Here is a 24,817-nt window from a genome sequence, read left to right as displayed (position 1 = left end):
CGCCCCGCCCCGCCCATCCGATTACGTAAATTCTTCCAAGAGAATCCCCGCTTTTGCCCCTGGGCTTGGAGCCCGTGGGCTCCAGCCAAGCTCTGGCATTTATCGCCCCCAAGCAGGGGGCCAAGAAGGGGGCGTGGCAAACGCTCCCTTCTGCCCGCCCAGCCGAGCCCCGCCTCCCGCAGTGGCCCCGCCTCCTGCGCGCATCGGCACCTCCCAAAACCAGGAGAAGTGGATTCTGCGCTCCGCACTGCTCCCCCGGCCGCAGGGCGGGCGTGCGGCCCAGGATCATCAGCCGGAAGCCCGGTCCAGCGCCTCAAGGGTGGGCCGGCCCCGAGCGGGAGAGGACGTGGCCGCAGTCTGCGTGAGTGAGCATGCCCCCGTCCCGCGGCTCAGGCCTGCCTCGCGTCCTGCTCCTCTCGAGCGGGACCCGGGCGCCTGGCGTTGGCGGCGGGACAGGCCCTGCGCTGTCCCCTCCCCCTTGCCTCCCTCTCCCCTCCGCCGCCTCCCGCCCGGCGCACCCTGCCGGTCTCCAGGCAGCGCCGTGACGTCACGCGCATCTGCGTGCAGTGCCGCGGTGGGGGGGGGCGACGTCGGGGGGAGGGGGGCTGTGTTGGGGGGAGGGGTGGGGGCGACGCCCGTGGGGGAGGGGATAGGACGGGGCGTTGCGGGAACTGGAGCGAGCGGTGGCCGTCTAGCCCGTGCGGGTTCGGTTCGGTTTCACCGTGAAGCCCTGCGTTCCCGGCTCTTCCTGCTCGCGTGCGGCTGCCCCTCCCCCACGCCCTTGACCATTTCTGAGCCTTAAGGTTGTAACTCTCCACTGTCACGTACATTTTTGTTGGAATCTTTCCGGAAAAATGGAATCTGGCAATGTATCCCAAGGAAATATTGGGAGAAAAGTGTTTATTAGCATATTTGGCAGTCCCCAAATTAGCTTCAAAGCCTGTTTCCCAATCGAGGTCATTTTGCAAAAACTTGTTTTTGCTGTAAATGAGAAGAGCCTTGGTTGGGAGCTGGTACCGGTGCCTGGTTCTGCCTCCAAGAGGCTGTGAGCTCCAAGTCACTTAGCTTCTGGGGGCTCAGCCCGTGATGAAACAAGATAAAACATGCGTGTGCGTGTGTGGGGTGACGCTACGCTATGGCACAGGCGCTCAGGGCTGAGCTTGGCACCTCTGTCCACTGTCCAGGTGTTACTTACTGTGGCTGCTGGTAAAGACTCCCCTTGTGCAATAGCCCTCTTTGTGTTTCCATTTTTGACAGTGTAATGGAAGAGTTTACTCCAGAATATCTCTGATGGCTGGTATTTCAGAGCGCAAGTCAGTCAATGAGCAGAGGTCAATGGTGGGAAGCTGTGTGCATGGAGGACGGGACAGGACTGTTTTCACAGGAAATGGGCAGGGGTGGTGGGGAGGGGACTTGGTCTAAGCGCTGCCTTCTCTGTCCCCTGGAGGCAAAGCCCAGGGACAAGGCTGACTCCACAGTAACCTCAGGGTACTTCATACATGTACTTTATATGTGACTTTCTTGACGGTAAAATCAATCTCACTATATAATCTCCTATACAGAATATTGAAGGATGTTTGTTCCAAGATCCCTGAAAATCAAGCGGAACGCTAGTGATGATGGTAGAAGTTGTGTGGCCAAGAAAATCAAGCCAGAAGGTGAAAATCCTGGGCTGGACGCTGGCGGGTTTGGTCCAGCTGTCACCTCAGACCCCAGAGAACCAGCAGCGCATCCGCATCCAGCCGGCCCGGTGGCTGAGGGGGTTCTGGCTGGACCCGAGCAGGAGGCACAGGACAATCTCCCGGAGGAACCCGTGAAGTCCTTTTCCAAAACCCAGCGCTGGGCAGAGCCCGGGGAGCCAGTGTGCGTGGTGTGCGGGCGGTTTGGAGAATACATCTGTGATGAGACGGATGAAGATGTGTGTAGCCTGGAGTGTAAAGCAAAACACCTTCTGCAGGTTAGGGCAGCCGAGGAGCAGAGAGAGCCACCCCAGGAAGGGAGTTCTGAGCCGGGGGCTCCATGCCCTGCTTCCTACGTCTACACCGAGCACGCCTTCATCTCGAACCTCCGGGAGGACCAGATTGAAAACCTTAGAGGGCAGCTGGGAATCGTGGTGGAAGGGCGAGGTGTCCCCAGGCCCATCATTGACTTTGGGCATTGCGGCTTCCCTGAGACCTTAAACTTCAACTTGAAGACCGCAGGCTACGAAGTTCCCACGCCCATCCAGATGCAGATGATCCCCGTGGGGCTTCTGGGCAGGGACCTCCTGGCCAGCGCTGACACCGGCTCAGGAAAGACGGCCGCCTTCCTGCTTCCCGTTATCACGCGAGCTCTGGTTCAGGTACGAGAGAGCTCACCAGTGTTATTCTCAGAAACAAGCGAGGTGTTTACCAAGTGTCCCCCTCGACTGTGTTACAATTGCAAACTGAAGCTAAATACTTAGGCCCGTGATCACTGGTGCTCCTGGTGATTTTGCTTCTAGACAGTAGTTTGTATGAAAAAACACAATTTTAGGGAATTTTTCTTTTGCTACCTTGAACCAACCTCTTCATCGAAGGCCTAAAAGATTCCTTTCTTACAAGGAGTTTTCACTTTAACAAATGTTCTATCCAAGGGCTAGGCTTTTGGCTTTGGGCAGAAATATCCTGCTGACCAGACGAGCTGTCATTTTTTGTGTCAACCTAGCTGCCTTCAGTTTTGTGTTTTGAAAAATCCGACACCAAAGTCAGAACACTATCGTAGAGTTTCAAAACGCATGGGTAATTGGGATCCATCTTAAAATGGTTCTCCCTTGCCTTACTGATTGGTTTACAGTGCATAAGGCAGTCCCACATATAATTAATTTAACAGACATTTTGAGTAATTACTTGCTAAGTACTGGTGAGTTTGTGGGGTATGAAAATGAAGAGAAGGGAAACATGCAAAATACAGGCAAAGGGAGAAGAGAGAAAGGAGGACACTGGGGGAAATGAAAAAGTAGTCAAAGAGGTGAGAAAGGAAGAAAGAAAAGAAAGCACTAGATGTTCAAAATCTCGACGAGGGAGTTAGTTCCTGTCATGGTGCAGCGGAAACAAATCCGACTAGGAACCATGAGGTTGCAGGTTCAATCCCTGGCCTCGCTCAGTGGGTCAAGGATCCGGTGTTGCCGTGAGCTGTGGTGCAGGTCGAAGATGTGGCTCAGATCCCCCATTGCTGTGGCTGTGGTGTAGGCCGGCACCTGCAGCTTTGATTCGACCCCTAGCCTGGGAACCTCCATATGCTGCAGGTGCGGCCCTAAAAAAGACCAAAAAAAAAAAAAAAAAAAAAAAAGAGAGAGAGAGAAAGAGAAAATCTTGATGAAACTCACTGGAAGACCAAAATAGAATATAGGGCAGGAGATGGAATATTTATATAAATAGGCTCTTTGGAGGAAGAAAGAAGTGAATCAATGGAGCACCCAGGGGCAATCGGGGGCAGCCTGCCAGCTTCACCCAGACCTGCAGGGCAGCTGGTGGGTGCCTTCCAGGAGGGCGGCTGGCAATCGCCCAGTCCAGCGATAGGAGCCAAGCTTCAGTTTTGGCCCCTTGGTTAGCACAGACGCTGCTCCCTGGTCCTGACTTTGGTCTTCATTGTATGTCTGTGTTGTACGAGAAATGGATGCCACTCGTGAGGTTTGGGAGGAGAAAGCTGCCGGGAGCTGACGGCCGTGGGCTGATGGGACCACTTGAAAAGGGAACTGCTCCTGGATTCTCTCCGAGGCTTGAGTCCGCAGCAGCAGGAACTGACGGCTGTGTTTCTCGTGTCTTTGCAGAGCAAAGCACCATCTGCGCTCGTCCTCACGCCCACGAGGGAGCTGGCCATCCAGATAGAGCGCCAGGCCAAGGAGCTGATGGGCGGTCTGCCCCGCATGAGGACCGCGCTCCTGGTGGGGGGCCTGCCCGCCCCCCCGCAGCTCCATCGCCTGCGCCAGCGGGTCCAGGTGGGCTCCCCGGCACAGCATGCCTTTGAAGCGGAGCTAAGCCGTGCAGGGCTAAGGTTATGCCCCAAGTGTGGTTTTAGGTGGTGTTTAACTCCTGCCACGTGAGCCATGATTTTTCAAGTGTGTTTTATGTGGGAAAGGACAGGAGCACAGTTCAGGAAGTGCCTTTCATTTGCCAGACACTTTTTGGATGTTGTCACAGCCATCATCACCTTTAATCATCATTGTTTGCTCTTGGAAGTGGGTTGGCGTGCCCCCTCTTTCGTGGTCGAGAAGGTGAATTTCTGTAAGTGGGGCTTTAGCTAAAGATCACAGCTGATAACAGTTTATTTTTTGGCTCGGCCCTGGGCACGTGAAGGTTCCCTGACCAGAGACTGAACCTGTGCCACAGCAGTGCCAGTGCCAGATCCTTAACCCACTGAGCCACCAGGGAACTCCGTGGCTGATACATTTTAGAATGTGGTTCCTGCGAAGAAGGACGTTCTTCCTTTTCACAGTCCAGTGACAGACTCAGGATGCATCAGGCCTCAACCTTGCTGTTGCCTCTGCAGACCCCATGCAGGTTCTGCTCATTTGTCCCATCAGCTTTTTCTCAGGGCACAAGAAGCAGGTTCAGAGTCATCCTCTGCCTTTAGCTGTCATACATCTCATCACCTTCAGTTTGGCACGCATCTCAACCTTCTCGTGTTCTTGGCACTTTTAAGGATTATAAGCCACTTATTTGGAGGAATAGCCTTCCGTCGATTGGATTCAGTGTCATGTCTTTGGCAGGACTGTCACAGAGAAGTTTTGTTCGTTTCATCACATCCTTTCAGGTGGCACACGGTTTTCAGTCTGTCTTTTTGTAGGGGCTTTTGTCTATCGGTTTATCGTAAAGTTTATTTTTACCCTTTGTGTGAATAATTATGGGGGCGCGATTTGCATACTTTCAGGTTGTAAAATTACCGAGCTTCACCAGACTTTCCACTAATTTCTTGTTTTCTATTAGTGAGGACTCATGGGTCCCTGTTTTACCTGCAGCGTTATAATCTCTTTGACCTATGGAAACACCTTCTGGTTGGTCTCTGTGCCCTGTTTTCATATCCCGGTCTTGCTTCGAGTACGTTCTTGCTTTCTTTTTTTAAAAAATTTTTTTTGGTCTTTTTGTCTTTTGAGGGCTGCACCTGTGGCATATGGAAGTTCCCAGGCTAGGTTTCAAATCAGAGCTACAGCTGCCGGCCTACACCACAGCCACAGCGACGCCAAATCTGAGCTGCGTCTTCGACCTACACCACAGCTCACAGCATCACCGGATCCTTGACCCACTGAGCAAGGCCAGGAATTGAACCCGCAACCTCATGGTTCCTGGTTGGATTCATTTCTACTGCGCCCTGACGAGAACTCCCGTTCTTACTTTCTATCTAAAGATGCTCTGTACTTGCCTCGCTCTTGCCCTGTACTCTCTCCGCAGATCCCCGGCTCCTTTTGGTGGCAAGAGGAGTGTTCGGGAACCGAGGCCTGGGCTCTGCTTGGGCTCCTTGCTGTCGAGCAGATACACCGAGGTTGATCTGAGTTTATCCGAGACCGAGTCATGTTGACGCTGTCAGTTCTGTTTCATCACCAGATGCATCTTAGGTTTTCTATGTCCACGTTTGTAACTGACCGTGAGAAACCTGCTGCCCTTACCCTTTGCATAGGTAGTTATTTGTCCAGCCCTCCTGTGTCCCAGGGGTCCTCCCCAGGGCCATGCCTTCCTCCCCCCGCTCCACCTGCACCACCTCCCCTTCCTCCCTCGGCTTCACAGACGCCCACTCTCCTGGAAGAAAAGTAACAGAACCCTCTCTCTGCTCTGCAAGGACCAAACAAAGAGCTACTCAGATCAACAAAACAGAGAGTTGATTACCAGTAGACCATGTAAAGGAACTTTCAGAGTAAGCTGTTCTGCAGATAAAGAAGATTCCAGAGTGGACAGTGGGGGAATGGGGTGGGGGAGGTGGAAGGAAACTGGTGTAAAGACAGCCGTAGGCGTGCGGGCAAGGCTAAACAAACACAGGCTGAGCGAGCTGCGACAAGGAACAAGCCGTGGTCATTTAAAAAACGGCATACATGGAGTTCCCGTCGTGGTTAATGAATCCGACTAGGACCCATGAGGTTGCGGGTTTGATCCCTGGCCTTGCTCAGTGGGTTAAGGATCTGGTGTTGCCATGAGCTGTGGTGTGGGTCACAGACGTGGCTTGGATCCCGCGTTGCTGTGGCTCTGGTGTAGGCTGGCGGCTACAGCTCTGATTTGACCCCTAGCCTGGGAACCTCCATATGCTGTGGGAGCAGCTCAAGAAGAGGCAAAAAGACAAAAATAAAAAATAAAAAACAGTGTACATCTGTCGACAGCGGCGTGTAAGTGCAGGTAAGCTAGGATTGCAAGAACAATCAATTATTCAAGAACAAGCCTCTCTTTAAGTTACGTATTTGTTGAAATTTAAGAAGCATCAAAGAATGAGAAAAATGTGTCTCCCAAACCATCGGAGGGGAAAAACGGAAGAGAAGGCGTGAACACAAGGCATTTGTCCACGAGTTCCCTGGTGGCCTAGTGGTTAAGGACTTGGCATTGTCACTGCTGTGGCACAGGTTCAGTCCCTGCCTGGGGAACGTCTTCACGCTGTGGGTGGAGCCAAAAAAAAGTAATGAAATTCACTTAATGTCAGTGGATTTCTGAGGTACCCCTGCAGAACCCTGCGTGCTGGGGCTATGCACCTTTCGTCATGCCCAGGGCAGCAGTGTTGCATTGTGGGGTGTGCGCTGGAAAAGTGGGCACAGCCGAACATACTGGGTCATTTGTAACGCCCCAGACTTGTCCCCCAGCTGTCTCACCTCATTCTCACTGTAGTTACTGTTTCTGTTTTACCAAGAGAGAGGCATATGGAAGTCCCGGGCTAGGGACCCGTGGCATTGCCGTATCCTTTAACCCTCAGCAGCAAGACCGGGGATTGAACCAGCACCACTGCAGCAACCCTAGCCGCTGCTGTCAGATTCTTAACCCACTGCACCACAGCGGGGACTCTGAGACACACACTGTTTATTAAATGCTGGAGCCATGATGCCTGCTGAAGTTTGACCAAAGAGCTCCCCTTTTAACCCCGACTTCAGCTAATACACAACCATTCAGAGCCTTAAGCTGCCTTAGAATTCCTTGTGCACAGCCTTGTCTGGGAACCTGCACTTGTTCATGGCGCCAAAAAGTCATCAGCATGCTACATGCCTTCCTGGTCTGGCCCGTGCCTGGTTCTCAGCCTCCTGTCTCCCTCGCTCCCACATCCTGTTTTAGCAGGACGGGCGCAACCTGTCCTGATCTCAAGAGCAGGTTCTTGTCTGATCTGTTTCTTCCTTTGTGTCCTGACTTTCCGGAGAGCAGAGCCTAAGTCTGACTTAGTCATCGTTGAATTTAACACAGGGTCTGGCAGGTGTCAGCCATGCATTGAGTGTAGAATGAGTAAATAAATGAATTAACGAATGTTATCTAATTTTCTGACTGGCTTTTTCTCTTTTACTCAGGTAATCATAGCAACTCCTGGGCGACTTCTGGATATAATGAAGCAGAGCTCTGTGGATCTGGGCAATATCAAAATTGTAGTAGTGGATGAAGTAAGTAGTGGTATTTCAGAACATGACTTTATATAATTTATGAAAAGCATTTTGTAGTTATGTAATTGCATTGTGTATTCAGGCATTTTCTCCCCCAAGGAAAGCAATTTGGAGATTTTTTTTTTTTCTTTTTTTTTTTTGATGGCCGCACCCATGGTATTTGGAAGGTCTCGGGCCAAGGATTGAATCCCAGCCACAGCTGCGACCTACACCACAGCAGCAGCAACCCTGGATCCTTTTAACCTGCTGTGCTGGACCAGGGATCAAACCTACATCTTCACAGCAACCCGAGTCACTGAATTTGGAGTCCTAACCTGCTGTGCCACAGTGGGAACTCCTCAAGGATTTTTTTTTTTTTTAATTGGCAGTAAGCTGGTTCTTGTGTTGCTGCATTGCATCTGATCTAAGGGTTTTTTTTTGCTTTTTTTGGTGGGGGGTGGGGCTGCACCTGTGGCATATGAAAGTTCCCAGGGTCAAATTGGATCTGTAGCTGCTGGGCTACACCACAGCCACAGCAACTTGGGATCCGAGCTGAGCCTGCAACCTGCACCACAGCTCATAGCAACACTGGATCCTTAACCCATTGAGCAAGGCCAGGGATCGAACTTGCATCTTCATGGATGCTAGTTGGGTTCGTTACATCTGAGCCATGACGGGAACTCCCTGGACGATCTAAAATTAAACCACAGTTTTCTTTTCCTCATTGGCAGAAAACAGAAGCTGAGCAGGTATGTTGTATTCCCAATGAGAAGTTTTTTAAGCATGTTTGCTGTCATTTGTCTATAAGAAAAAAAGAGGAATCAGTGGCCAGTGACTGTTAGCAGGAATTTTGGCAGTAGCTGGTAATGCTTAGTTGGAATGACCTTTTTTATTCTTTTCTGCATGGATATAGGCACCTATGGTGGTGATTTTTCTGTTACATAGAGCATATAGGCATTTTTATACTCTGGGTCTGTTTAATAAGAGAAAGTAAACGTGTTATTATTTGATGGTGTTCCATCATGTGGACACGCACGAGAACACAAAATCACATGCCAGCCAATCCTGGCCCGGCTGTCCCCCCTGCATGCTTGTCCCGCTGACATTGGTGGGGCAGAGGCTTGCTGTTCCCAGCAGTGATCAGAAACGTGGGGTGCTAGGTGCTGCCCCAGGAAGTCGCACGGGACAGCAGAACATGTGGAGGGAACACAGCCGAGACCCAGGCCGGGGGTGTGAGCCTTTATACCCCTGCCAGGAGGCTTTGAGCAAGTCTTTCCTCCCCCAGAGCTGTGGCGAGGATGCAGTGATGACTCGGACAGAAAAGTCCTGTGTCATGTAAATAACATCATTGGGTCCTTTACTTATTTTTTTTGCCTTTCCTATGGCTGCTCCCGTGGCATATGGAGGTTCCCAGGCTAGGGGTCTAACCGGAGCTGTAGCCACCGGCCTACACCACAGCCACAGCAACACAGGATCCGAGCCGCATCTGCAACCTACACCACAGCTCATGGCAACACCAGATCTTTAACCCACTGAGCAAGGCCAGGGATCGAACCCGCAACCTCATGGTTCCTAGTCGGATTCGTTAACCACTGCGCCATGACGGGAACTCCATCATTTGGTCCTTTAAAAGGTGCTGCTAAGCCAGTGTTTTCCAGCCTGGCCTTGGTGGAACCAACCTGTCGTTTGGCATTATCACCACTGCTGCCACCCTGCAGGTGGATAAGCCCATGTTCTTAACTCCTCCCCATCTTGTGTGTCTGGGGGTGACCCTCTGGAGAACTCACTCTGCCCGCTTCTCGTCCCAGCGTGGCTGTGTCCTTATGTTCACAAGGGTTCCGGGGGCCCTTGGGGCAGCGCTCAGGCTGATGGTACAAAAGAGAGTCGCCCAGCAGATGTGCACCGATGCCCCACTCCTTGGCCTTTGGGGACCTGGCTTCTGTGTGGTCTCGAGGGGCGAGGGGTTGCTGAATGGCACAATCTGTCACTTAGTGAAACCAAAGCCAGTATAGAGGTGCTCTTGGGGGGGGCGGGGGCAGGTAACGAGCCCTGTAAGATGTGGGGGCATCACAAAGAGGCTTTAACGCTGCTCAGGCCTAAGATGCGGAGATCTAGTTGGAGGAAAAAGCACATGAACTTGAAATAAAGGCAAGAATGGCATCATATGTGCTGAAGACAAAGGCACAAGAGCAGCAGGCTCTTTCTGTGAGGGTCCAGCTAGTGAATATTCTTGGCCCCAAGGGTCATCTCTATTCTAGTAAATATTTGGGAGCTGCATGGTCTCTGTTGCAACCACTCAGTTTAGCCATAGATAAGATGTAAAGGACCATAGAGTTCCCGTTGTGGCTCAGTGGTTAACGAATCCGACTAGGAACCATGAGGTTGCGGGTTCGGTCCCTGCCCTTGCTCAGTGGGTTAAGGATCCGGCGTTGCCACAAGCTGTGGCGTAGGTTGCAGACATGGCTCAGATCCTGTGTTGTTGTGGCTGTGGTATAGGCCGGTGGCTACGGCTCTGATTCTCCCCCTAGCCTGGGAACCTCCATATGCCGCAGGAGCGGCCCTAGAAAAGGCAAAAAGGCAAAAAAAAAAAAAAGATGTAAAGGATCAGGCGTGACTGTTTATGACCCTATTTACAGTGTGTTATGATCCTATTTACAAAGATAGGTAAGGTCCAGGGAGTTCTCTGGTGGCCTGGTGATTTAAGCGACCCTGCTGTGGCAAGGATCACTGCTGTGGCACAGGTTTGATCCCTGGCCCAGGAATGTCTGGATGCCATGGGCAAAGCCAAAAAAAAAATACTGGTAAGGTCTTCATTTGCTGTGAGAACCTCTGCCACAAGCTGTTGGTAGAACCGTGCAATGTGCTCAGGAGAAGTGAGAGGATGAGCGGATTGGCTTCTCGGAGTCCCTGAGACCTGCCTGACCTGAGCCTCGCAAGAGGGAGGAGCATTTAGGAAACCAGAGGGTGGATGTAAGGTTGCAGGTGTGGGGACCACAGAGAGCAGACTCGGAAAGTCTAAGCACACATGCAGAGCAGGCAGGAAAGGCCAGCTAGCCTGGAGCTTCCCTCTGCGAAGTTCTGGAAGTGGGGCTGGGCGGTCTGGGTGGGCTTGGCCCAAGGAGTGGAGGAGTTTGGCCCCGAGGTGGGAAGCAGGGAGGGTTTCTGGGTGACCGGGTAGGGTGTGCCATGGGGAAGGTCGTTCTGCTCCACGCAAGAGAAATTCAAGAAGGAAGAGGAAGAGTAGCCTGGACAGAAGGCAGGGGGAGGGTGGGGTCCAGGTGGAGGCAGGTGTTGGGGTTCACCTGAGAGTCAGTAAATCCTGATGAACCCGCTGATGACCGGGTACGAGAGAGGACGAAGGTGGGCGAGGCTGTGCCTTTGACTTTAGCACAGGGCGTATAGGCCTGGGTGGGGGTGTGGTACCAGTCCTGCAGTTGGTTCCAGAAGTGTTGGCTTTCATGCGGATGATGGATGAAGGGGTGTCGCCATGAGGAATGGATCAGAATCTGCGAGACGTGCTGCTTTCTCTCAGGGAGGGAGTTTAGGAGAGAGATGAGCCTTGGGGCTGAGGGTCTGCCTTGTGGAGTTTGAAGATAAGTCAGGAAACAAAGGAGAGGGAACTGGGGAGGAATAATGTCCTTGGGGAGAGAGGCCAGTGTCCTAGGAGGAGCAGGGACACAGGAGTGGTCAGAGAGGAAAATTCCTTTGGAACTAGGAAAGTCTGCTCTGTCCCCCTCTGTGTCTCATGTGTCCTGGGAATTCTCTGCCACCCCATCCACCTGCTCCTCCTTCCCTGTGTCCGTGACTCCGGAACCTGCCCCCTGGACCCAGGTGCAAGGTCATTTCTCCTATTCTGTGTCACCTGCTCCACCCCAGCCACCGAGCGCAGTGCTTTCCTGTTTCCCCAGCGGTCATGATGGAGAACCAGACCGTGCTCCTTCCTGTCCAGGTTCATCGGATCTGAGCCGGTGTCTAGGAATATGGAGAACTTCTTATCTTTAGGGAGGTTTGGGGCACCGACCAGCAAGCTGCCCGACGCACCATTCGTGCTTCTTCCATGCTTGGAGTAGCATGAAGGCTTAGCTTTCTATCAGATACACCTTAGAGCTGTTCTCTTGCTAGACTCTGTTCTGGGTTGGGAGGCTGCTATGGGAAGTGGCACGTACACCAGGTGACAGGACAGAGGCTCCCGGTGGCGTCTCAGCTGGGGGCAGGCCCTCTGAGGTGACCTCTAGACTGAGAGCTGAAGGAGCAGGGGCGGCCATGCAAAAACCCACCTGGAGGAAGGACTTGGCAGAGCACACCTGGAACAGGTGAGGCAGGTGGGGCAGGTCACGGGAGAGGGCGAGGGTGGGAGATGAGGTCGTGGGAGATGACGTGGCAGAGGACATGAGGGTTGGGCTGAGGAACCTTTCATTCTGAGTGTGACGGGAGGTCTGGGTGGGGTCCGAGCAGGGAGGACCAGGAAGGCTCTCCAGGAAGCTGGTGGCAGAGGCGGTGGAAGGAGTCTCACGGATGGGGCTGCGGAGACAGAGCAGGGTCCTCGCACTGTTGACGGGTTAGATGCGGGGTGAGGAGGAGACCAGACCAGCTCTTGAACTGTGTGCCGTGGTAGGACTGGGTCTGGCAGCGAGAGCAACAGCACCTCTTTTGAACACGTTGAACTTGAGCCTTGAGGTCCAAGCGGGGCACTAAGTCAGCAGTGAGGCTCTAGCACTTGAGTTTCAGGGGGGCATTATGACCAGAGATGAGATGTGGGGCATCTATATCCATGGGGTGCAGAGCCCTGCAACCTGGTGAGCTGCTTGGACAGAGGATGCGGGGGTGTGGGGGGCCTGGGACCCAGCCCTCCGAGTCACCCACACACAGAGGTGGTCTGAAAGCGGAGGAGGGAGGGGCACCAGGGAAGGAAGGAAAGTCAGTGTTGGAGGCAGGCGGCGGTGGGAACGGTCGGGATGTCACCTGCTGTTGGTCTAATGTAGCCTGTTTCAAGTATATGAATATTGTAAGTTTTCCTCCGGGACCATAGGTTCTTGAAAGGTCGGGCCCCCTTGCCGTGAGTCCTCAGCTCAGCGCACACCCCTCCCCTTGGTGTTTGTGATGCGGCTTTGCAGCCACGTGGCCCAGCTCCACAGCTTCATGGGGCACCGCGTCTTAGGCCTCTGCTTCTGCATCTGTGACTGGTCCTGTCGGTGCAGCCTTCAAAAGGTGCCTTGGTGTCTGGTAAACGCCCAGCGAGTGGGGACCGTCAGCCGCCGCTGACCACGAGCTAAGGTTTGCTGAGCGAGCCAGTGAAGGTTTAGCCTGGGGACCCTCTGGAGAGCATTCGTGAAACAATACTTATCCTTGTTACATGTGACTTTTCTCTCCTGGTATTTTTTTTTTTTTTTTTTATTCTGTCCCATTTTGTGGCTTTAAAAAAATGCTGTTCATGGCCCTTTCTGCGGTTTGAATGGCAACTATATGCGTAATCCATGTATATTAAAGACAAGTTGGAACTAGGGGAAACATACCCATGTTCCCATCATCTTAAAATAACCATACTTACTGTTTTTCTTTTGTGTTGTATTTTTGTTTTCTCCTCCACCAATTCCTAAGGGGCCTTGAGAAGTCAGACTTTATTCTGCTGATGTTGGGAAACTTTACAGAATTCTCAGTGGGAGTGTCTTATAATCAGACTTATGTTCTCCACGTGGAAAAGAGCCTTTTAGCCAGAAGGCGGGTTCCCTGCAGGAGGGATTGGGTTGTAGGGAGGGGAGGAGGGGGTACAGACAGTTGGGAGATGGGAAGTGAGTGAAGCCGTGGTGACACCTGGGCTGTGGGATGATGGATGAGTTCTCTTGAGGCGCAGCGGGTTAAGGTTCTGGGGGTGTCCCTGCAGCAGCTTGGGTTGTTGCCATGGTGAGGGTTCTTTCCCTGGCCCAAACGTCCACAGGCTGCCGACACGGCCAAAAAAAAAAAAAAAAAAGAGTAAGGTGGAAACTCATACGTGGCTGTTGAATTTGGCACCTGGGGAGTCGTTGAGGTGCGACAGGTGGACCTGGACCTGATTGAGGGGGATGAGGGGGCGGAGGAGGGGACAGCCGGGCTGAGGGAGCTGGGATGAGAGGAGACAAGGCACTTGTTTATAAGGCTCTTGTATTTTCTGAGACGAGTGGGGCTTAGTGGGGTGATCTGAAATGTGGGGGTGCCTGCAGACACAGCATCCTTAACTTAAGCACTGAGACTACCCCCTGATTTATACACTTTAACTCTTTAATCCTCGTGACGGCCTTCAGAGGCAGCTGCTATTACCATTCCCATTTGTGGAGGGAAAAACTAGGCTTAGAGCCATTAAATAACCCGCTTGAGTTTCTCGGTAGAGCCAGGATCAAATGCAGGATCAAATGTCATGGAATTACTAATATTAAAACAAGTGCTCAAGTTCAGCCTGATTGACGGCACATTAGTGGATACTTAAAAAGAAATACAGTGCCTTTGGAGTTCCTGTCATGGCACAGTGGTTAACAAATCCGACTAGGAACCATGAGGTTGCGGGTTCGATCCCTGGTCTCGCTTGGTGGGTTAAGGATCTGGCGTTGCCGTGAGCTGTGGTGTAGGTTGCAGATGTGGCTCGGATCTAGTGTGGCTGTGGCTGTGGTGTAGGCCGGCGGCTACAGCTCCAATTAGACCCCTAGCCTGGGAACCTCCATATGCCGCAGGAACGGCCCTAGAAAACGCAAAAAAAAAAAAAAAAAAAAAAAAAGAAATACAATGCCTTAGTTGAAATAGTTTAAAACAATTAACTTATTTTCCAAAATAGTAGACACCTAGATTATACTTGAAAATCAAGATGGTCTTAATTTTCCATTATTTAAATTTTTTTTTTTTTTTTTTTTGTGGCTGCACCCACAGACTTTGGAAGTTCTGGGGTCAGGGATTGAAGCTGAGCTGCAGCTGTGACCTATGCTACAGCTGCAGCAACACTGGACCCACTGCACTGGGCCAGGGATTGAACCCTCACCTCAGCAGTGAAAGGAGCCACTGCAGTCAGGTTCTTAACATACTGTACTGTGGCAGGAACACCAGTGTTTCATTATTTTAAAACTAAAAACTTAAATTTTTTCCAGGAGTTTCCATCGTGGTTCAGGGGTAACAAACCTGACTAGTATCCTGAGGACAAGGGTTCAATCCCTGGCCTTGCTCAGTGGGTTGTGGATCCGGCATTGCCATGAGCTGTGATGTAGGTCACAGCTATGGCTTGGATCCTGTGTTGCTGTGGCTGCGGCGTAGGCCAGTGGTACAGCTCCAATTTGACCCTTAGCCTGGGAACTTCCTTATGCCATGGGTGCGGCCCTAAGAGCGAAAGCAAAACAAAACAAAAAAAACTTTTTTTTTCTAATTTTTTCAGTAATAGAGTCATTGTTTTTAAAAACCTGCAATTAAACCAAATTAAATTTTTTATGGATTTAAAATATTTTATTGTAAGTATATATTCATGGTTAAAAAAAATGCAGAAAGCTATAAAATGAAGAATTAACTTGTTCCTTCTCAGCTCCCAAGTCTTCTCCTCAGAGTTAGCTGTTAGGATTCCTGACTGTGGACACAGATGGTATCCTTTTATGCACAGTGTTCTGTATTTTGCTTTTTTCTTCCAAGCAGTGATCTGCTCTCATTTAATAGAGAACTTTCTGGTCATTTTTCATGCTAGCATAATATCATATTATATGGCTCTACAATAATTTCATTTCATATCTCCTACCAGTGGAGATTCAGGACAGATGTAGGGTTTTTTGCCACTATTAATAATGCCATAATAAAAATCTGTGTGTATTATTGTAAACATATAGTCACACAATGTATTATCTTTTTTATGGCCACACCTACAGTATATGGAAGTTCCTGGGCCAGTGCTGGAATCCAAGCCACAGCTGAGACCTACACCACAGCTGCAGCAATGCCAGCTCCTTAACCCACTGTGCCACAGCAGGAACACCACACAATATATAATTTCATATAAAGATACGTAAATTCCATTTAGTCCCTTGTCTTTTGACATTATGGGGTTTTTTCTTTTTTTCCATGTAAAGGGTTTTACATTTTTAATGTAATGTTTTTGGTTGCACCTGCAGCATGTGGAAGCTCCCAGGCCAGGAATTGAACCCTGAGCCACTGCAGTGCCAACACCGGATCCTTAACCCGCTGCGTCACCAGGGAACTCCCAGTTCGTAATGGTATCTTTTTTTTTCTAGGGTGTCCCTAGGTTTTCATGTAGGACTAACTTCCAAATGATGTTATTTCAGGCTGACACTATGTTAAAGATGGGCTTTCAGGAGCAAGTGCTTGACGTCTTGGAGAACGTGCCTCAGGATTGCCAGACCATTTTGGTGTCAGCCACGATTCCAACCCGCATAGAACAGTTGGCGAGCCGGCTCCTGCACGACCCCGTGAGGGTCCTTGCCGGGGAGAAGAACCTGCCCTGCCCCAGCGTGCGCCAGATCGTTTTGTGGGTGGAAGAACCAGCCAAAAAGAAAAAGTTATTTGAAATCTTGAATGTGAGTGGTAAAGCCATCAGCCTTGCTTTGCGGACTATGCATTTTTCACAGCTCTTGAGAGAGGGCTTTGTTGATGTACCTTTGGGGGGACCTGCTGTAGGTATTTAATACTGAATTGCTTTACTTCAGAATTCTGTGGGCTTCAAATAAATGATTTGTGAAAATATGCAGTATAGATGCAAGATTGGTTTTCTTTTTCTTATTCTAGAAAGCTATTTAAATATCAAATATTTCAATATACTTAATGTATATTTAAATATCCAAGGTTATTCTTTTTTTTTTTTTTTCTGTCTTTTTAGGGCCGCACCTGCAGCATATGGATATTCCCAGGCTAGGGGTCGAATTGGAGCTGTAGCTTCCTGCCGGCCTACACCACAGCCACAGCCACAGCCATGCGGGATCCAAGCCCTGTCTGTGACCTACACCACAGCTCATGGCAACACTGGATCCTTAACCCACTGAGCGAGGCCAGGGATCGAACCCACCTCCTCATAGATCCTAGTTGGGTTCATTATTGCTGAGCCACAGCAGAAACTCCCTAAGGTTATACTTAAATAATTTCTTTTCTTTCAGAAAATTTTAGGAGGTTTGTGTATAAGGTAAAGACTAGCTCTTCCCTTGGCTGTTCTGTTCTTGAGCCAAATAATTTTTTAACAATATCTGGCTTAAGCAGGAATTTACGTGGGTGGTATACACAGGTCTAGTTACTTCGAAATACAGTGTTAAGTTAGACATGGTTTGTATTGACTTATGAACAGTATTATTCCACTTAAAGTTTTGAGATTATTTTCGCAGTTGTGCATATTTTATTTTATTTATTTATTTATTTATTTATTTTGGTCTTTTTGCTATTTCTTTGGGCCGCTCCCACGGCATATGGAGGTTCCCAGGCTAGGGGTCGAATCGGAGCTGTAGCCCCCGGCCTACGCCAGAGCCACAGCAACGCAGGATCCGAGCTGTGTCTGCAACCTACACCATAGCTCACAGCAACGCCGGATCGTTAACCCACTGAGCAAGGGCAGGGATCGAACCCGCAACCTCATGGTTCCTAGTCGGATTCGCTAACCACTGCACCACGACGGTAACTCCAAGTTGTGCATATTTTAAAGAAAACACTCTTTTTAACAGACTGTGCCGTTTCCCCTTCTTAACAGTGTTTATAAACCTACTGCTAACTAGCTCATGCTCATAGTTTCAGAAGAAAGTCCCCTTGTGAATTGTTATATGAATATTTTTAAATATATGTCTTTAATTTTCAGGATAAGAAGCTCTTTAAGCCTCCAGTGTTAGTATTTGTGGACTGCAAACTAGGAGCAGATCTGTTGAGCGAGGCAGTTGAGAAGATCACGGGTCTAAAAAGCACATCCATGCACTCGGAGAAGTCCCAGATAGAAAGGAAAACCATCCTGGAGGTTTGACAACTCAGCATTCTGTTCTCTTCTTTTCCCTGTAAATGTGTTTTGCCTCCTTTTCAAGAGATACTGTCTCACCAGCGGTTTTTTAAAAGCTGACCTTTTTTTTTTAGTGATGGTGAGAGTGTCAGGCACGCCGTGGCTGTCAAGTTCATTGTTGCCCGTGCTCAGGCGCCTGTGTTTTGGAAGCAATAAGCCTGTTTGTTCCCTGGTGGATCATCTGCTCAGTAGATTTGTAGTAGTCGAGAATTCACCATTTCTGGAATCAGGGCACTCGGACTGGGACAAAGCAGTAGTTCACCTGTAGATAAGCTTTGCCTGAACAAATTCATGGGAAAAAACTCTGGGTGGGGGTCAGAAGGGACTTGGCCACAGACGTTTCTCAGGTATCCTAAGAGCTTTACGTACTGCAAAGATATTACAACAATATTGAAGAAAGTGTTGAGAAAGGAAGGGATGATGTGAATACCGTCAAACCGCACGTTCTGAATAATGAATTTTGTTGCTGTTTTGGAAAGGGGTTACTTGAAGGCGACTATGACGTCGTTGTGAGCACGGGGGTCCTGGGAAGGGGCCTGGACTTGATCAGTGTCAAGCTCGTTGTCAATTTCGACATGCCTTCGAGTATGGATGAGTACGTGCACCAGGTAAGGGGACTTTACACGTCACCACCGTTTTGCTTATGAATTTTCTTACCCAAGGTGTTGTCGATTCAGTGGTAAGTTAAAAAAAAAAAAAAAAAAAAAAAAAAAGTAGGACATACAACTGCATATATATATATATTAATATAAAAATATTACAGTTTATTAAGTTAGCATTTATAACTGCAGCAGATAAAAATGAAAAGTATACCTCCAACAAGGTGAACCAGCAAAATATGATTTTGTGTAAACTGCATATATTTTTCTTTAAAAAAAATATATATATATGAACTAAATTATGTTTTTCAAAACTCTGTGGATGCCTAGCTTGCATTAAAAATTCGTTGGGGAGTTTCTGTCGTGGTGCAGTGGAAACGAATCTGACTAGGAACCATGAGGTTGTGGGTTCGATCCCTGGCCTTGCGCAGTGGATTAAGGATCTGGCATTGCCGTGAGTTGTGGTGTAGGTCGCAGACACAGCTCAGATCTGGCGTTGCTGTGGCAGTGGTGTAGGCTGGCAGCTACAGCTCTGATTAGACTTCAGGCCTGGGAACCTCCATATGCCGAGGGTGCGGCCCTAAAAAAAAAAAAAAAGAAAATTCGTTGGGAATAATAACTTAAAATGTTCATTGAAAAATTTTAAGTGAATTAAAATGTAAGTGGTTTCTTTTTTTTGTTTGTTTCTTTTCTTCAATGAACATATTAAATGGCTTTTATAATCAGAAAAAGAGGGCTTTGTTTTAAAAAGGTTGTTTTAAGTTGATACATCTGGCCAAAATAAAGTTGGTCTGTTAAAGTATTTGTTTTTTTAGGAATCGTGTCTTCATCACCTCTCCATATCCTTATTTGCTCTAGTCTTTCACCTTTTAAAGTTTTGTTCCTCTCATTGGCTGCCAGAGATAACAGCAGCTCTTCTTTCTAGCAGAAATAGAGCTTTCTCTGAGTCCTGTGTTATCTCACGGCTGCTACCTGTCTTCCTTCTCAGGCATCGCTTACAGACTCTTCAAGTAAAGCCTTTCTCTGGTTTTCTTAGAATCACCTCTGAATGTCACATTTACTGGGATCACCCGCTGAAACACCTTTAGTGGCTTTACCAAGTTGATGCCTTATTTTTACTAACCCTCAATAATCCAGCACTCGGTTCTCTCTCCCTCCCTCCCTCCCTCCCTCCCTCTCTCTCTCTCTTTTTTTTTTTTTTTTTTTGGTACCACCGTATTTACCTGTGCACCAGAGATTTGGGTATTTCCACAGGAGCTGATTGTTCAAGTAACAGAAGTTTATTGTTTTCTAAACTTTCAATGGAATAATTTTGCATGGGAATCTTTCTAAACTATTCAAATACTTAAGAAGCTCCTTTGCTTCTTACATAGAGTGTGTGTTTATAACTTCTTACCCATTTCTTGCTCTCCCAAGGTCACCCTGTGGCTGACAGTTTTTCACGATGCACCTGCTGCTATATAGCAGTGGCCTCAGGGATGCTCAAGTGTACAGTGTTTCTTGCCTCTGCTTAGAGTGGCCCCAGATCCTTCTGCTTTTCTTTTTCTTTCTTTTTTTTTTTTTTTTTTTTTTGTCTTTTTGCCATTTCTTGGGCTGCTCTCATGGTGTATGGAGGTTCCCAGGCTAGGGGTTGAATTGGAGCTGTAGCCGCCAGCCTACACCACAGCCACTGCAACGCGGGATCCGAGCCTTTTCTGCAACCTACACCACAGCTCACGGCAATGCCAGATCCTTAACCCACTGAGCAAGGCCAGGGATCGAACCCGCAACCTCATGGTTCCCAGTCAGATTTGTTAACCACTGAACCACGATGATAACTCCCAGATCCTTCTGCTTTTCTAGTTTTGTTTTTGAGTGTTTTTTTGTTTGTTCGCTTCAACAACTGAAGTACACATATACACAGTAACAAATCATGCAAATAAGAGAAGCTATAAAATGAAAAATAAGTCTTTGCAGGGAAGCCTTCCTACCTTTGAGTGGTGACCCCAGTTAATGTGGCAGAAACCCTGAAGGTGTATGTGTGTGTATTCACAGACATAACATACGCACCCTGTCACACTTTCCATGTAAGTGGGACTGTATTATACTCACCGTTCTGGGCCGTCTTTCTTTATTAAATAGATCTTAGATATCTTTCCTTACTAGCACCCATACAAAGTGCCATTTAGTAAGTGTTACTGTGTATTGAGTACTTCGTCTGTGGCCAGGCACAGTTCTAAGTTCCTTAAGTGTGTTTCCTTGTTGAATGTGGCTTGTTCTGTTTTCAGAGCTGCATGGTCGTGCATTGTGTGGATGGCCTATGAGTTGTTTAACAAATCCTTTGCTGCTGGACAATCCCCATGTTTCCAATATTTTGCTATTAAATAATGCTGCAGTGAACACCCCCTTGCATAGATCTGGTACCTCTCATGCAGGGATATTTGTAAGAGAGATTCCTAATGGGAGAACTGCTAGGTCAAATGATACGGGTATTTTAAATGATAAGTTTTCCCATATATCTGCTTTTTAATTGTAGAGGTGGTGATCTTCTGGAGGAATTATTTTTATTTTATTTTTGTCATTTGTCTTTTTAGGGCCACACCCATGGCATATGGAGGTTCCCAGGCTAGGGGTCGAATCGGAGCTACAGCTGCCAGCCTGCACCACAGCCAGAGCAACATGGGATCTAAGCCGCATCTGCGACCTACACCACAGCTCATGGCAACACCAGAACCTTAACCCGCTGAGTAGGGCCAGGGATCACACCTGCATCCCCACGGATACTAGTGGGGTTCATTAACCACTGAGCCACAACGGGAACTGTGTTCTGGGGGACTAATTTTACGTCATTAACATTATGTGTCTTTTAGAATTTGGAGACTATTGCAGTTTTTTTTTTTAACAGCTTTCTATCTCAATAGAAAATATCTACATAAATTATACTCAGAAGGTATAATCCACATGCTATATAATCCACCAATTTAAAGTTTACAGTCATCTCCTGCATGGCTCACCAAAAAACGAAAGAAAGAAAAGAAAAAAAAAAAAAGTGTACAATTCATTGGTTTTTAGTCTCTTCCTAGGGTGGTGCAATCATCCGTCCAGTCAATTTTAGAAAATTTTTGTCACCCCAAAAATAAACCCCATACCCCTCAAGGTCACCCCCGTTCCTCATCACACATGCACCCGTGCTCAACCTCATGTAACCACTACTCTGTCTCTGTCGACTTAGCTCTTTTGGATGTTTCATATAAACAGACTCATATGGGTCTTTTGTGACTTGCTTTTTTTCTTAGTGTGATATTTTCAAGGGTCACCCAAAGTATAGCTTTTTTTTTTTTTTTTTTTTTTTTTTTGTCTTTTTGCCTTTTCTTGGGCCGCTCCCGCGGCATATGGAGGTTCCCAGGCTAGGGGTCAAATCAGAGCTGTAGCCGCCAGCCTACGCCAGAGCCACAGCAACGCGGGATCTGAGCCGAGTCTGCAACCTACACCACAGCTCACAGCAACACCAGATCTTTAGCCCACTGAGCAAGGGCAGGGATCGAACCCGCAACCTCATGTTTCCTAGTCAGATTCGTTAACCACTGCGCCACAACGGGAACTCCGGCCATTTGGTCTCTTTGGAGAAATGTCTGTTTAACTCGTCCACCCATTTTTTAAATGGGGTTGTCCTTTTGACTTGTAGTAGTTCTTTTTATGTTCTAGAAGACCCTTCTCAGATACATGATTTGTAAAATAGTTTCTCCCATTCGGTGAGGTGCAGCTATTTTTTATATTAATTTTTGTATTGGGGGGGACAACTCAATACCGTAAACAAATCAGGTGAAAATAAAAGCGGATACCAAAAAAACAGCCTTCCCCTCCCTAACTTCTCCCCAGGTTCATTTCCTACAGGGCACCCCTTTCAACTGTTTTAGAGGTTTCTTCTTTTACATTAAAAACATTCTGTATATTGGCAGGAGCCATCTATTCATTTAAATAATCTGAATATCGACTTTGAGTTCTACATTTTAATTAAGGAGGAGAAATTGATGGTGATTGTGTATTTCCCCCCCGTCTGAAGAGGTTCTCAGTATATTTGGAGACCTGTAAATTTTGTTCCTTCTCACCGGTCTCCACAAATTTGTGTCCGTGCAATTCTGTCAAATGAGACATAACTTTACGCACAAATAAATTTGCTTCAGTCTCACATTTCAGGGCACTTATGCGCCATAAAGTGGCTAGTACTTTTGTTTTTAATGCAGTAGTTTTCGAAATGTTTTTACCTTAACCCACATCTTTGTAACATTAACCCCCTACACACACACGTGCACAACTGAAACACACGTTTCCCAAACAATACATACTTTTATTATATGTGATCATTTTCTTAGTTTCTATTTTGGGCTGTTTCCTTAAAAATACACTAGTGGCAGCCCACTAAATGATTTCACAAGTAAACGGAGATGAGCAATTCAAAAAATGCTATCTGAACAAATGTTCTCCTCTTTAAACACTAGTCTTCACTTTCTCTGAAGAGACATTAAGATTTTATACTCTTGGGCATATATCCAGACAAAACTTTCCGTGAAAAAGACACATGCCCCCTTATGTTCATTGCAGCACTACTCACAATAGCCAAGACATGGAAACAACCTAAATGTCCATCGACAGATGAATGGATTAAGAAGATGTGGTATATATACATAATGGAATACTACTCAGCCATAAAAAAGAACAAAATAATGCCATGTGCAGCAATATGGATGGAACTAGAGACTCTCATACTAAGTGAAGTCAGAAAGAGGAAGACAAATACCATATGATATCACTTATCTCTGAAAACTAATACATGGCACAGATGAACGTTTCCACAGAAAAGAAAATTGTGGTCTTGGAGAACAGACTTATGGTTGCCAAGGAGGAGGGGCAGGGAATGGGATAGACTGGGAGTTTGGGATTGGTAAATGCAAACTATTGCCTTTGGATGGATAAGCAGTGAGATCCTGCTGTATAGCACTGGGAACTATATATCTAGTCACTTGGGATGGAGCATGATGGAGGGTAAAATGAGAAAAAGAATGTATATGTGTATGTGTGACTGGGTCACTTTGCTGTACAGTAGAAAATTGAAGCAACACTGAAACTAGCTATAATGGAAAAAATAAAAAAATTTTTTAAATGATAATCCAAAAAAAAACTCCTTTGAACATTTAAAAAACATCTTTTGCATTTGCTTGCAGGTTGGAAGAGTGGGCAGATTAGGTCAAAATGGAACAGCAATTACATTCATCAATAACAACTCCAAGAGACTCTTCTGGGATATTGCAAAACGGGTGAAACCCACCGGATCCCTTCTTCCGCCTCAGTTGTTAAATTCCCCCTACCTGCATGAGCAGAAGAGAAAGGAGCAGCAGAAAGATAAACAGATGCAGAATGACCTGGTTACAGGGGCTAATCTTATGGACATTATTAGAAAGCATGATAAAAGTAATTCTCAAAAATGATTTGTGATACCACTTTGCCTAATTTGTACTGTGCACCATCAGTGAAATTTCTGTATATTATTACCATTTGGTTTGAGTTAATGAGACCATGTACAGGAAACAAAAAGTTAACATGATGTAAACAATTTTAATAGACTGTCACGTTTATACAGCAGTCTTGTATTTATTTTCCTTTTTAATTTTTGTAAAGACATCAGAAAATGAAGTACTAAATAAAATAAAAATTCTTTTCTCTGGGAAAAGCCTTTTTTTTCCCCAACTAATATTCCTTGTAGTCACTGTCACTGTCAGAACCAGAAGCCTGCACAGCCAGGAGCCCCACTCAGATAAATACTTTTTTTTTTTTTTTTTTTTTTTTTTGTCTTTTAGGGCCACACTCTCAAGGAGGTGGAGGTTGGGATTAGCAGGAGGTTCTAGGCTAGAGGTTGTTCAGACCCCTGTGGAGGTTTCCAGGCTAGGGGTCGAATCAACTACAGCCACCAGCCTACACCACAGCTCACAGCCACACCGGATCCTTAACCCACTGAGCGAGGCCAGGGATTGAACCTGCGTCCTCATGGATACTAGTCAGATTTGTTTCTGCTGAGCCATGAAGGGAACTCCCTTTTTTTTTTTTTTTTTTTTAAGAAGGTGGAGGTTCTTCTGTTTCATGTCTACTGCTGTGTGCGCATTGGTATTGGTATTATTGTCAAATCCATGACTGTTAGGTAGAAAGTAAATGAGAACATGGTTGGTGGTCTTTCTTTCTTTCTTTTTTTTTTTAACTGTTGTGCTTGGGGCATATGGACCTTCCCAGGCCAGCTCGGGGCTGGAGGGGAGCCTCCAGGGCTCCTGCTCTTCCTCCCTCCTTCCTGGTTCTCGCTGCTTCTCTAAATCTCAGCCTCTCGATCCTGGTAACACCTTCCTTCTCACACCTGCCCTCCAGTGCTGGTCGGTGGTCTCTGCACTGAATGCAATTTACTGACCAGTCATGGAAGCTTGTTTTCACTGGCCCTGGTGTTGCTAATATCTTTTTCCCAATTGAAGGTGTTACCTTTTTAAAGACTATCTATCAGCTCATGAAAGGAAGAACAAAAATAGAGAACAAGAAGGAGGGGCACGCTCTCTCTTTTTTTGCGTTTTAGGGCCACACTTGCAGCATATGGAGGTTCCCAGGCTAGGGGTTGAATCAGAGCTACAGCCCCCAGCCTACACCACAGCCACAGCAACACAG

General features: G+C 47.6%; 1 protein-coding gene across 8 annotated transcripts; it reads left to right on the top strand.

Annotated features, from left to right (window-relative positions):
* Positions 1–215: 215 nt before the first annotated feature.
* Positions 216–23,846, top strand: DDX59 (DEAD-box helicase 59). Of its 8 annotated transcripts, none has more exons than XM_084980717.1 (9): positions 316–574; positions 1,258–1,331; positions 1,563–2,341; positions 3,791–3,958; positions 7,487–7,576; positions 15,838–16,089; positions 17,349–17,501; positions 18,020–18,148; positions 23,341–23,846. In XM_084980717.1, the coding sequence occupies exons 3-9, from the start codon at positions 1,574–1,576 to the stop codon at positions 23,602–23,604; spliced, it is 1,824 nt and encodes a 607-aa protein (XP_084836843.1). In that variant the 5' UTR covers positions 316–574; positions 1,258–1,331; positions 1,563–1,573; the 3' UTR covers positions 23,605–23,846. The 8 variants fall into 8 exon arrangements, 5 of the variants coding, with proteins under 5 accessions (XP_005653853.1, XP_005653856.1, XP_084836843.1 ...); XM_013978422.3 differs by having other exon boundaries at positions 316–803; XR_014818270.1 differs by lacking the exon at positions 1,258–1,331 and having other exon boundaries at positions 216–361; positions 7,487–8,062; positions 14,179–16,089.
* The last annotated feature ends 971 nt before the right edge of the window (positions 23,847–24,817 follow it).

Source organism: Sus scrofa, chromosome 10 (assembly GCF_054392235.1).
Source record: "Sus scrofa isolate SSC_HxYL_T2T_F1_AM1 chromosome 10, Sscrofa_HxYL_maternal_Yorkshire_Landrace_v2.0, whole genome shotgun sequence".
NCBI classification, from domain to species: Eukaryota; Metazoa; Chordata; class Mammalia; order Artiodactyla; family Suidae; genus Sus; species Sus scrofa.
This window is presented reverse-complemented; position numbering and strand designations above follow the sequence as displayed.

Coding starts and splice junctions, on each gene's coding strand:
- DDX59 (XM_005653796.4), top strand. CDS start 1,574: ATGTTTGTTCCAAGATCCCTGAAAATCAAGCGGAACGCTAGTGATGAT. Junction 2,342..3,790: donor TCACGCGAGCTCTGGTTCAG/GTACGAGAGAGC, acceptor GTGTCTTTGCAG/AGCAAAGCACCATCTGCGCT. Junction 17,502..18,019: donor AAAGGAAAACCATCCTGGAG/GTTTGACAACTC, acceptor TGTTTTGGAAAG/GGGTTACTTGAAGGCGACTA.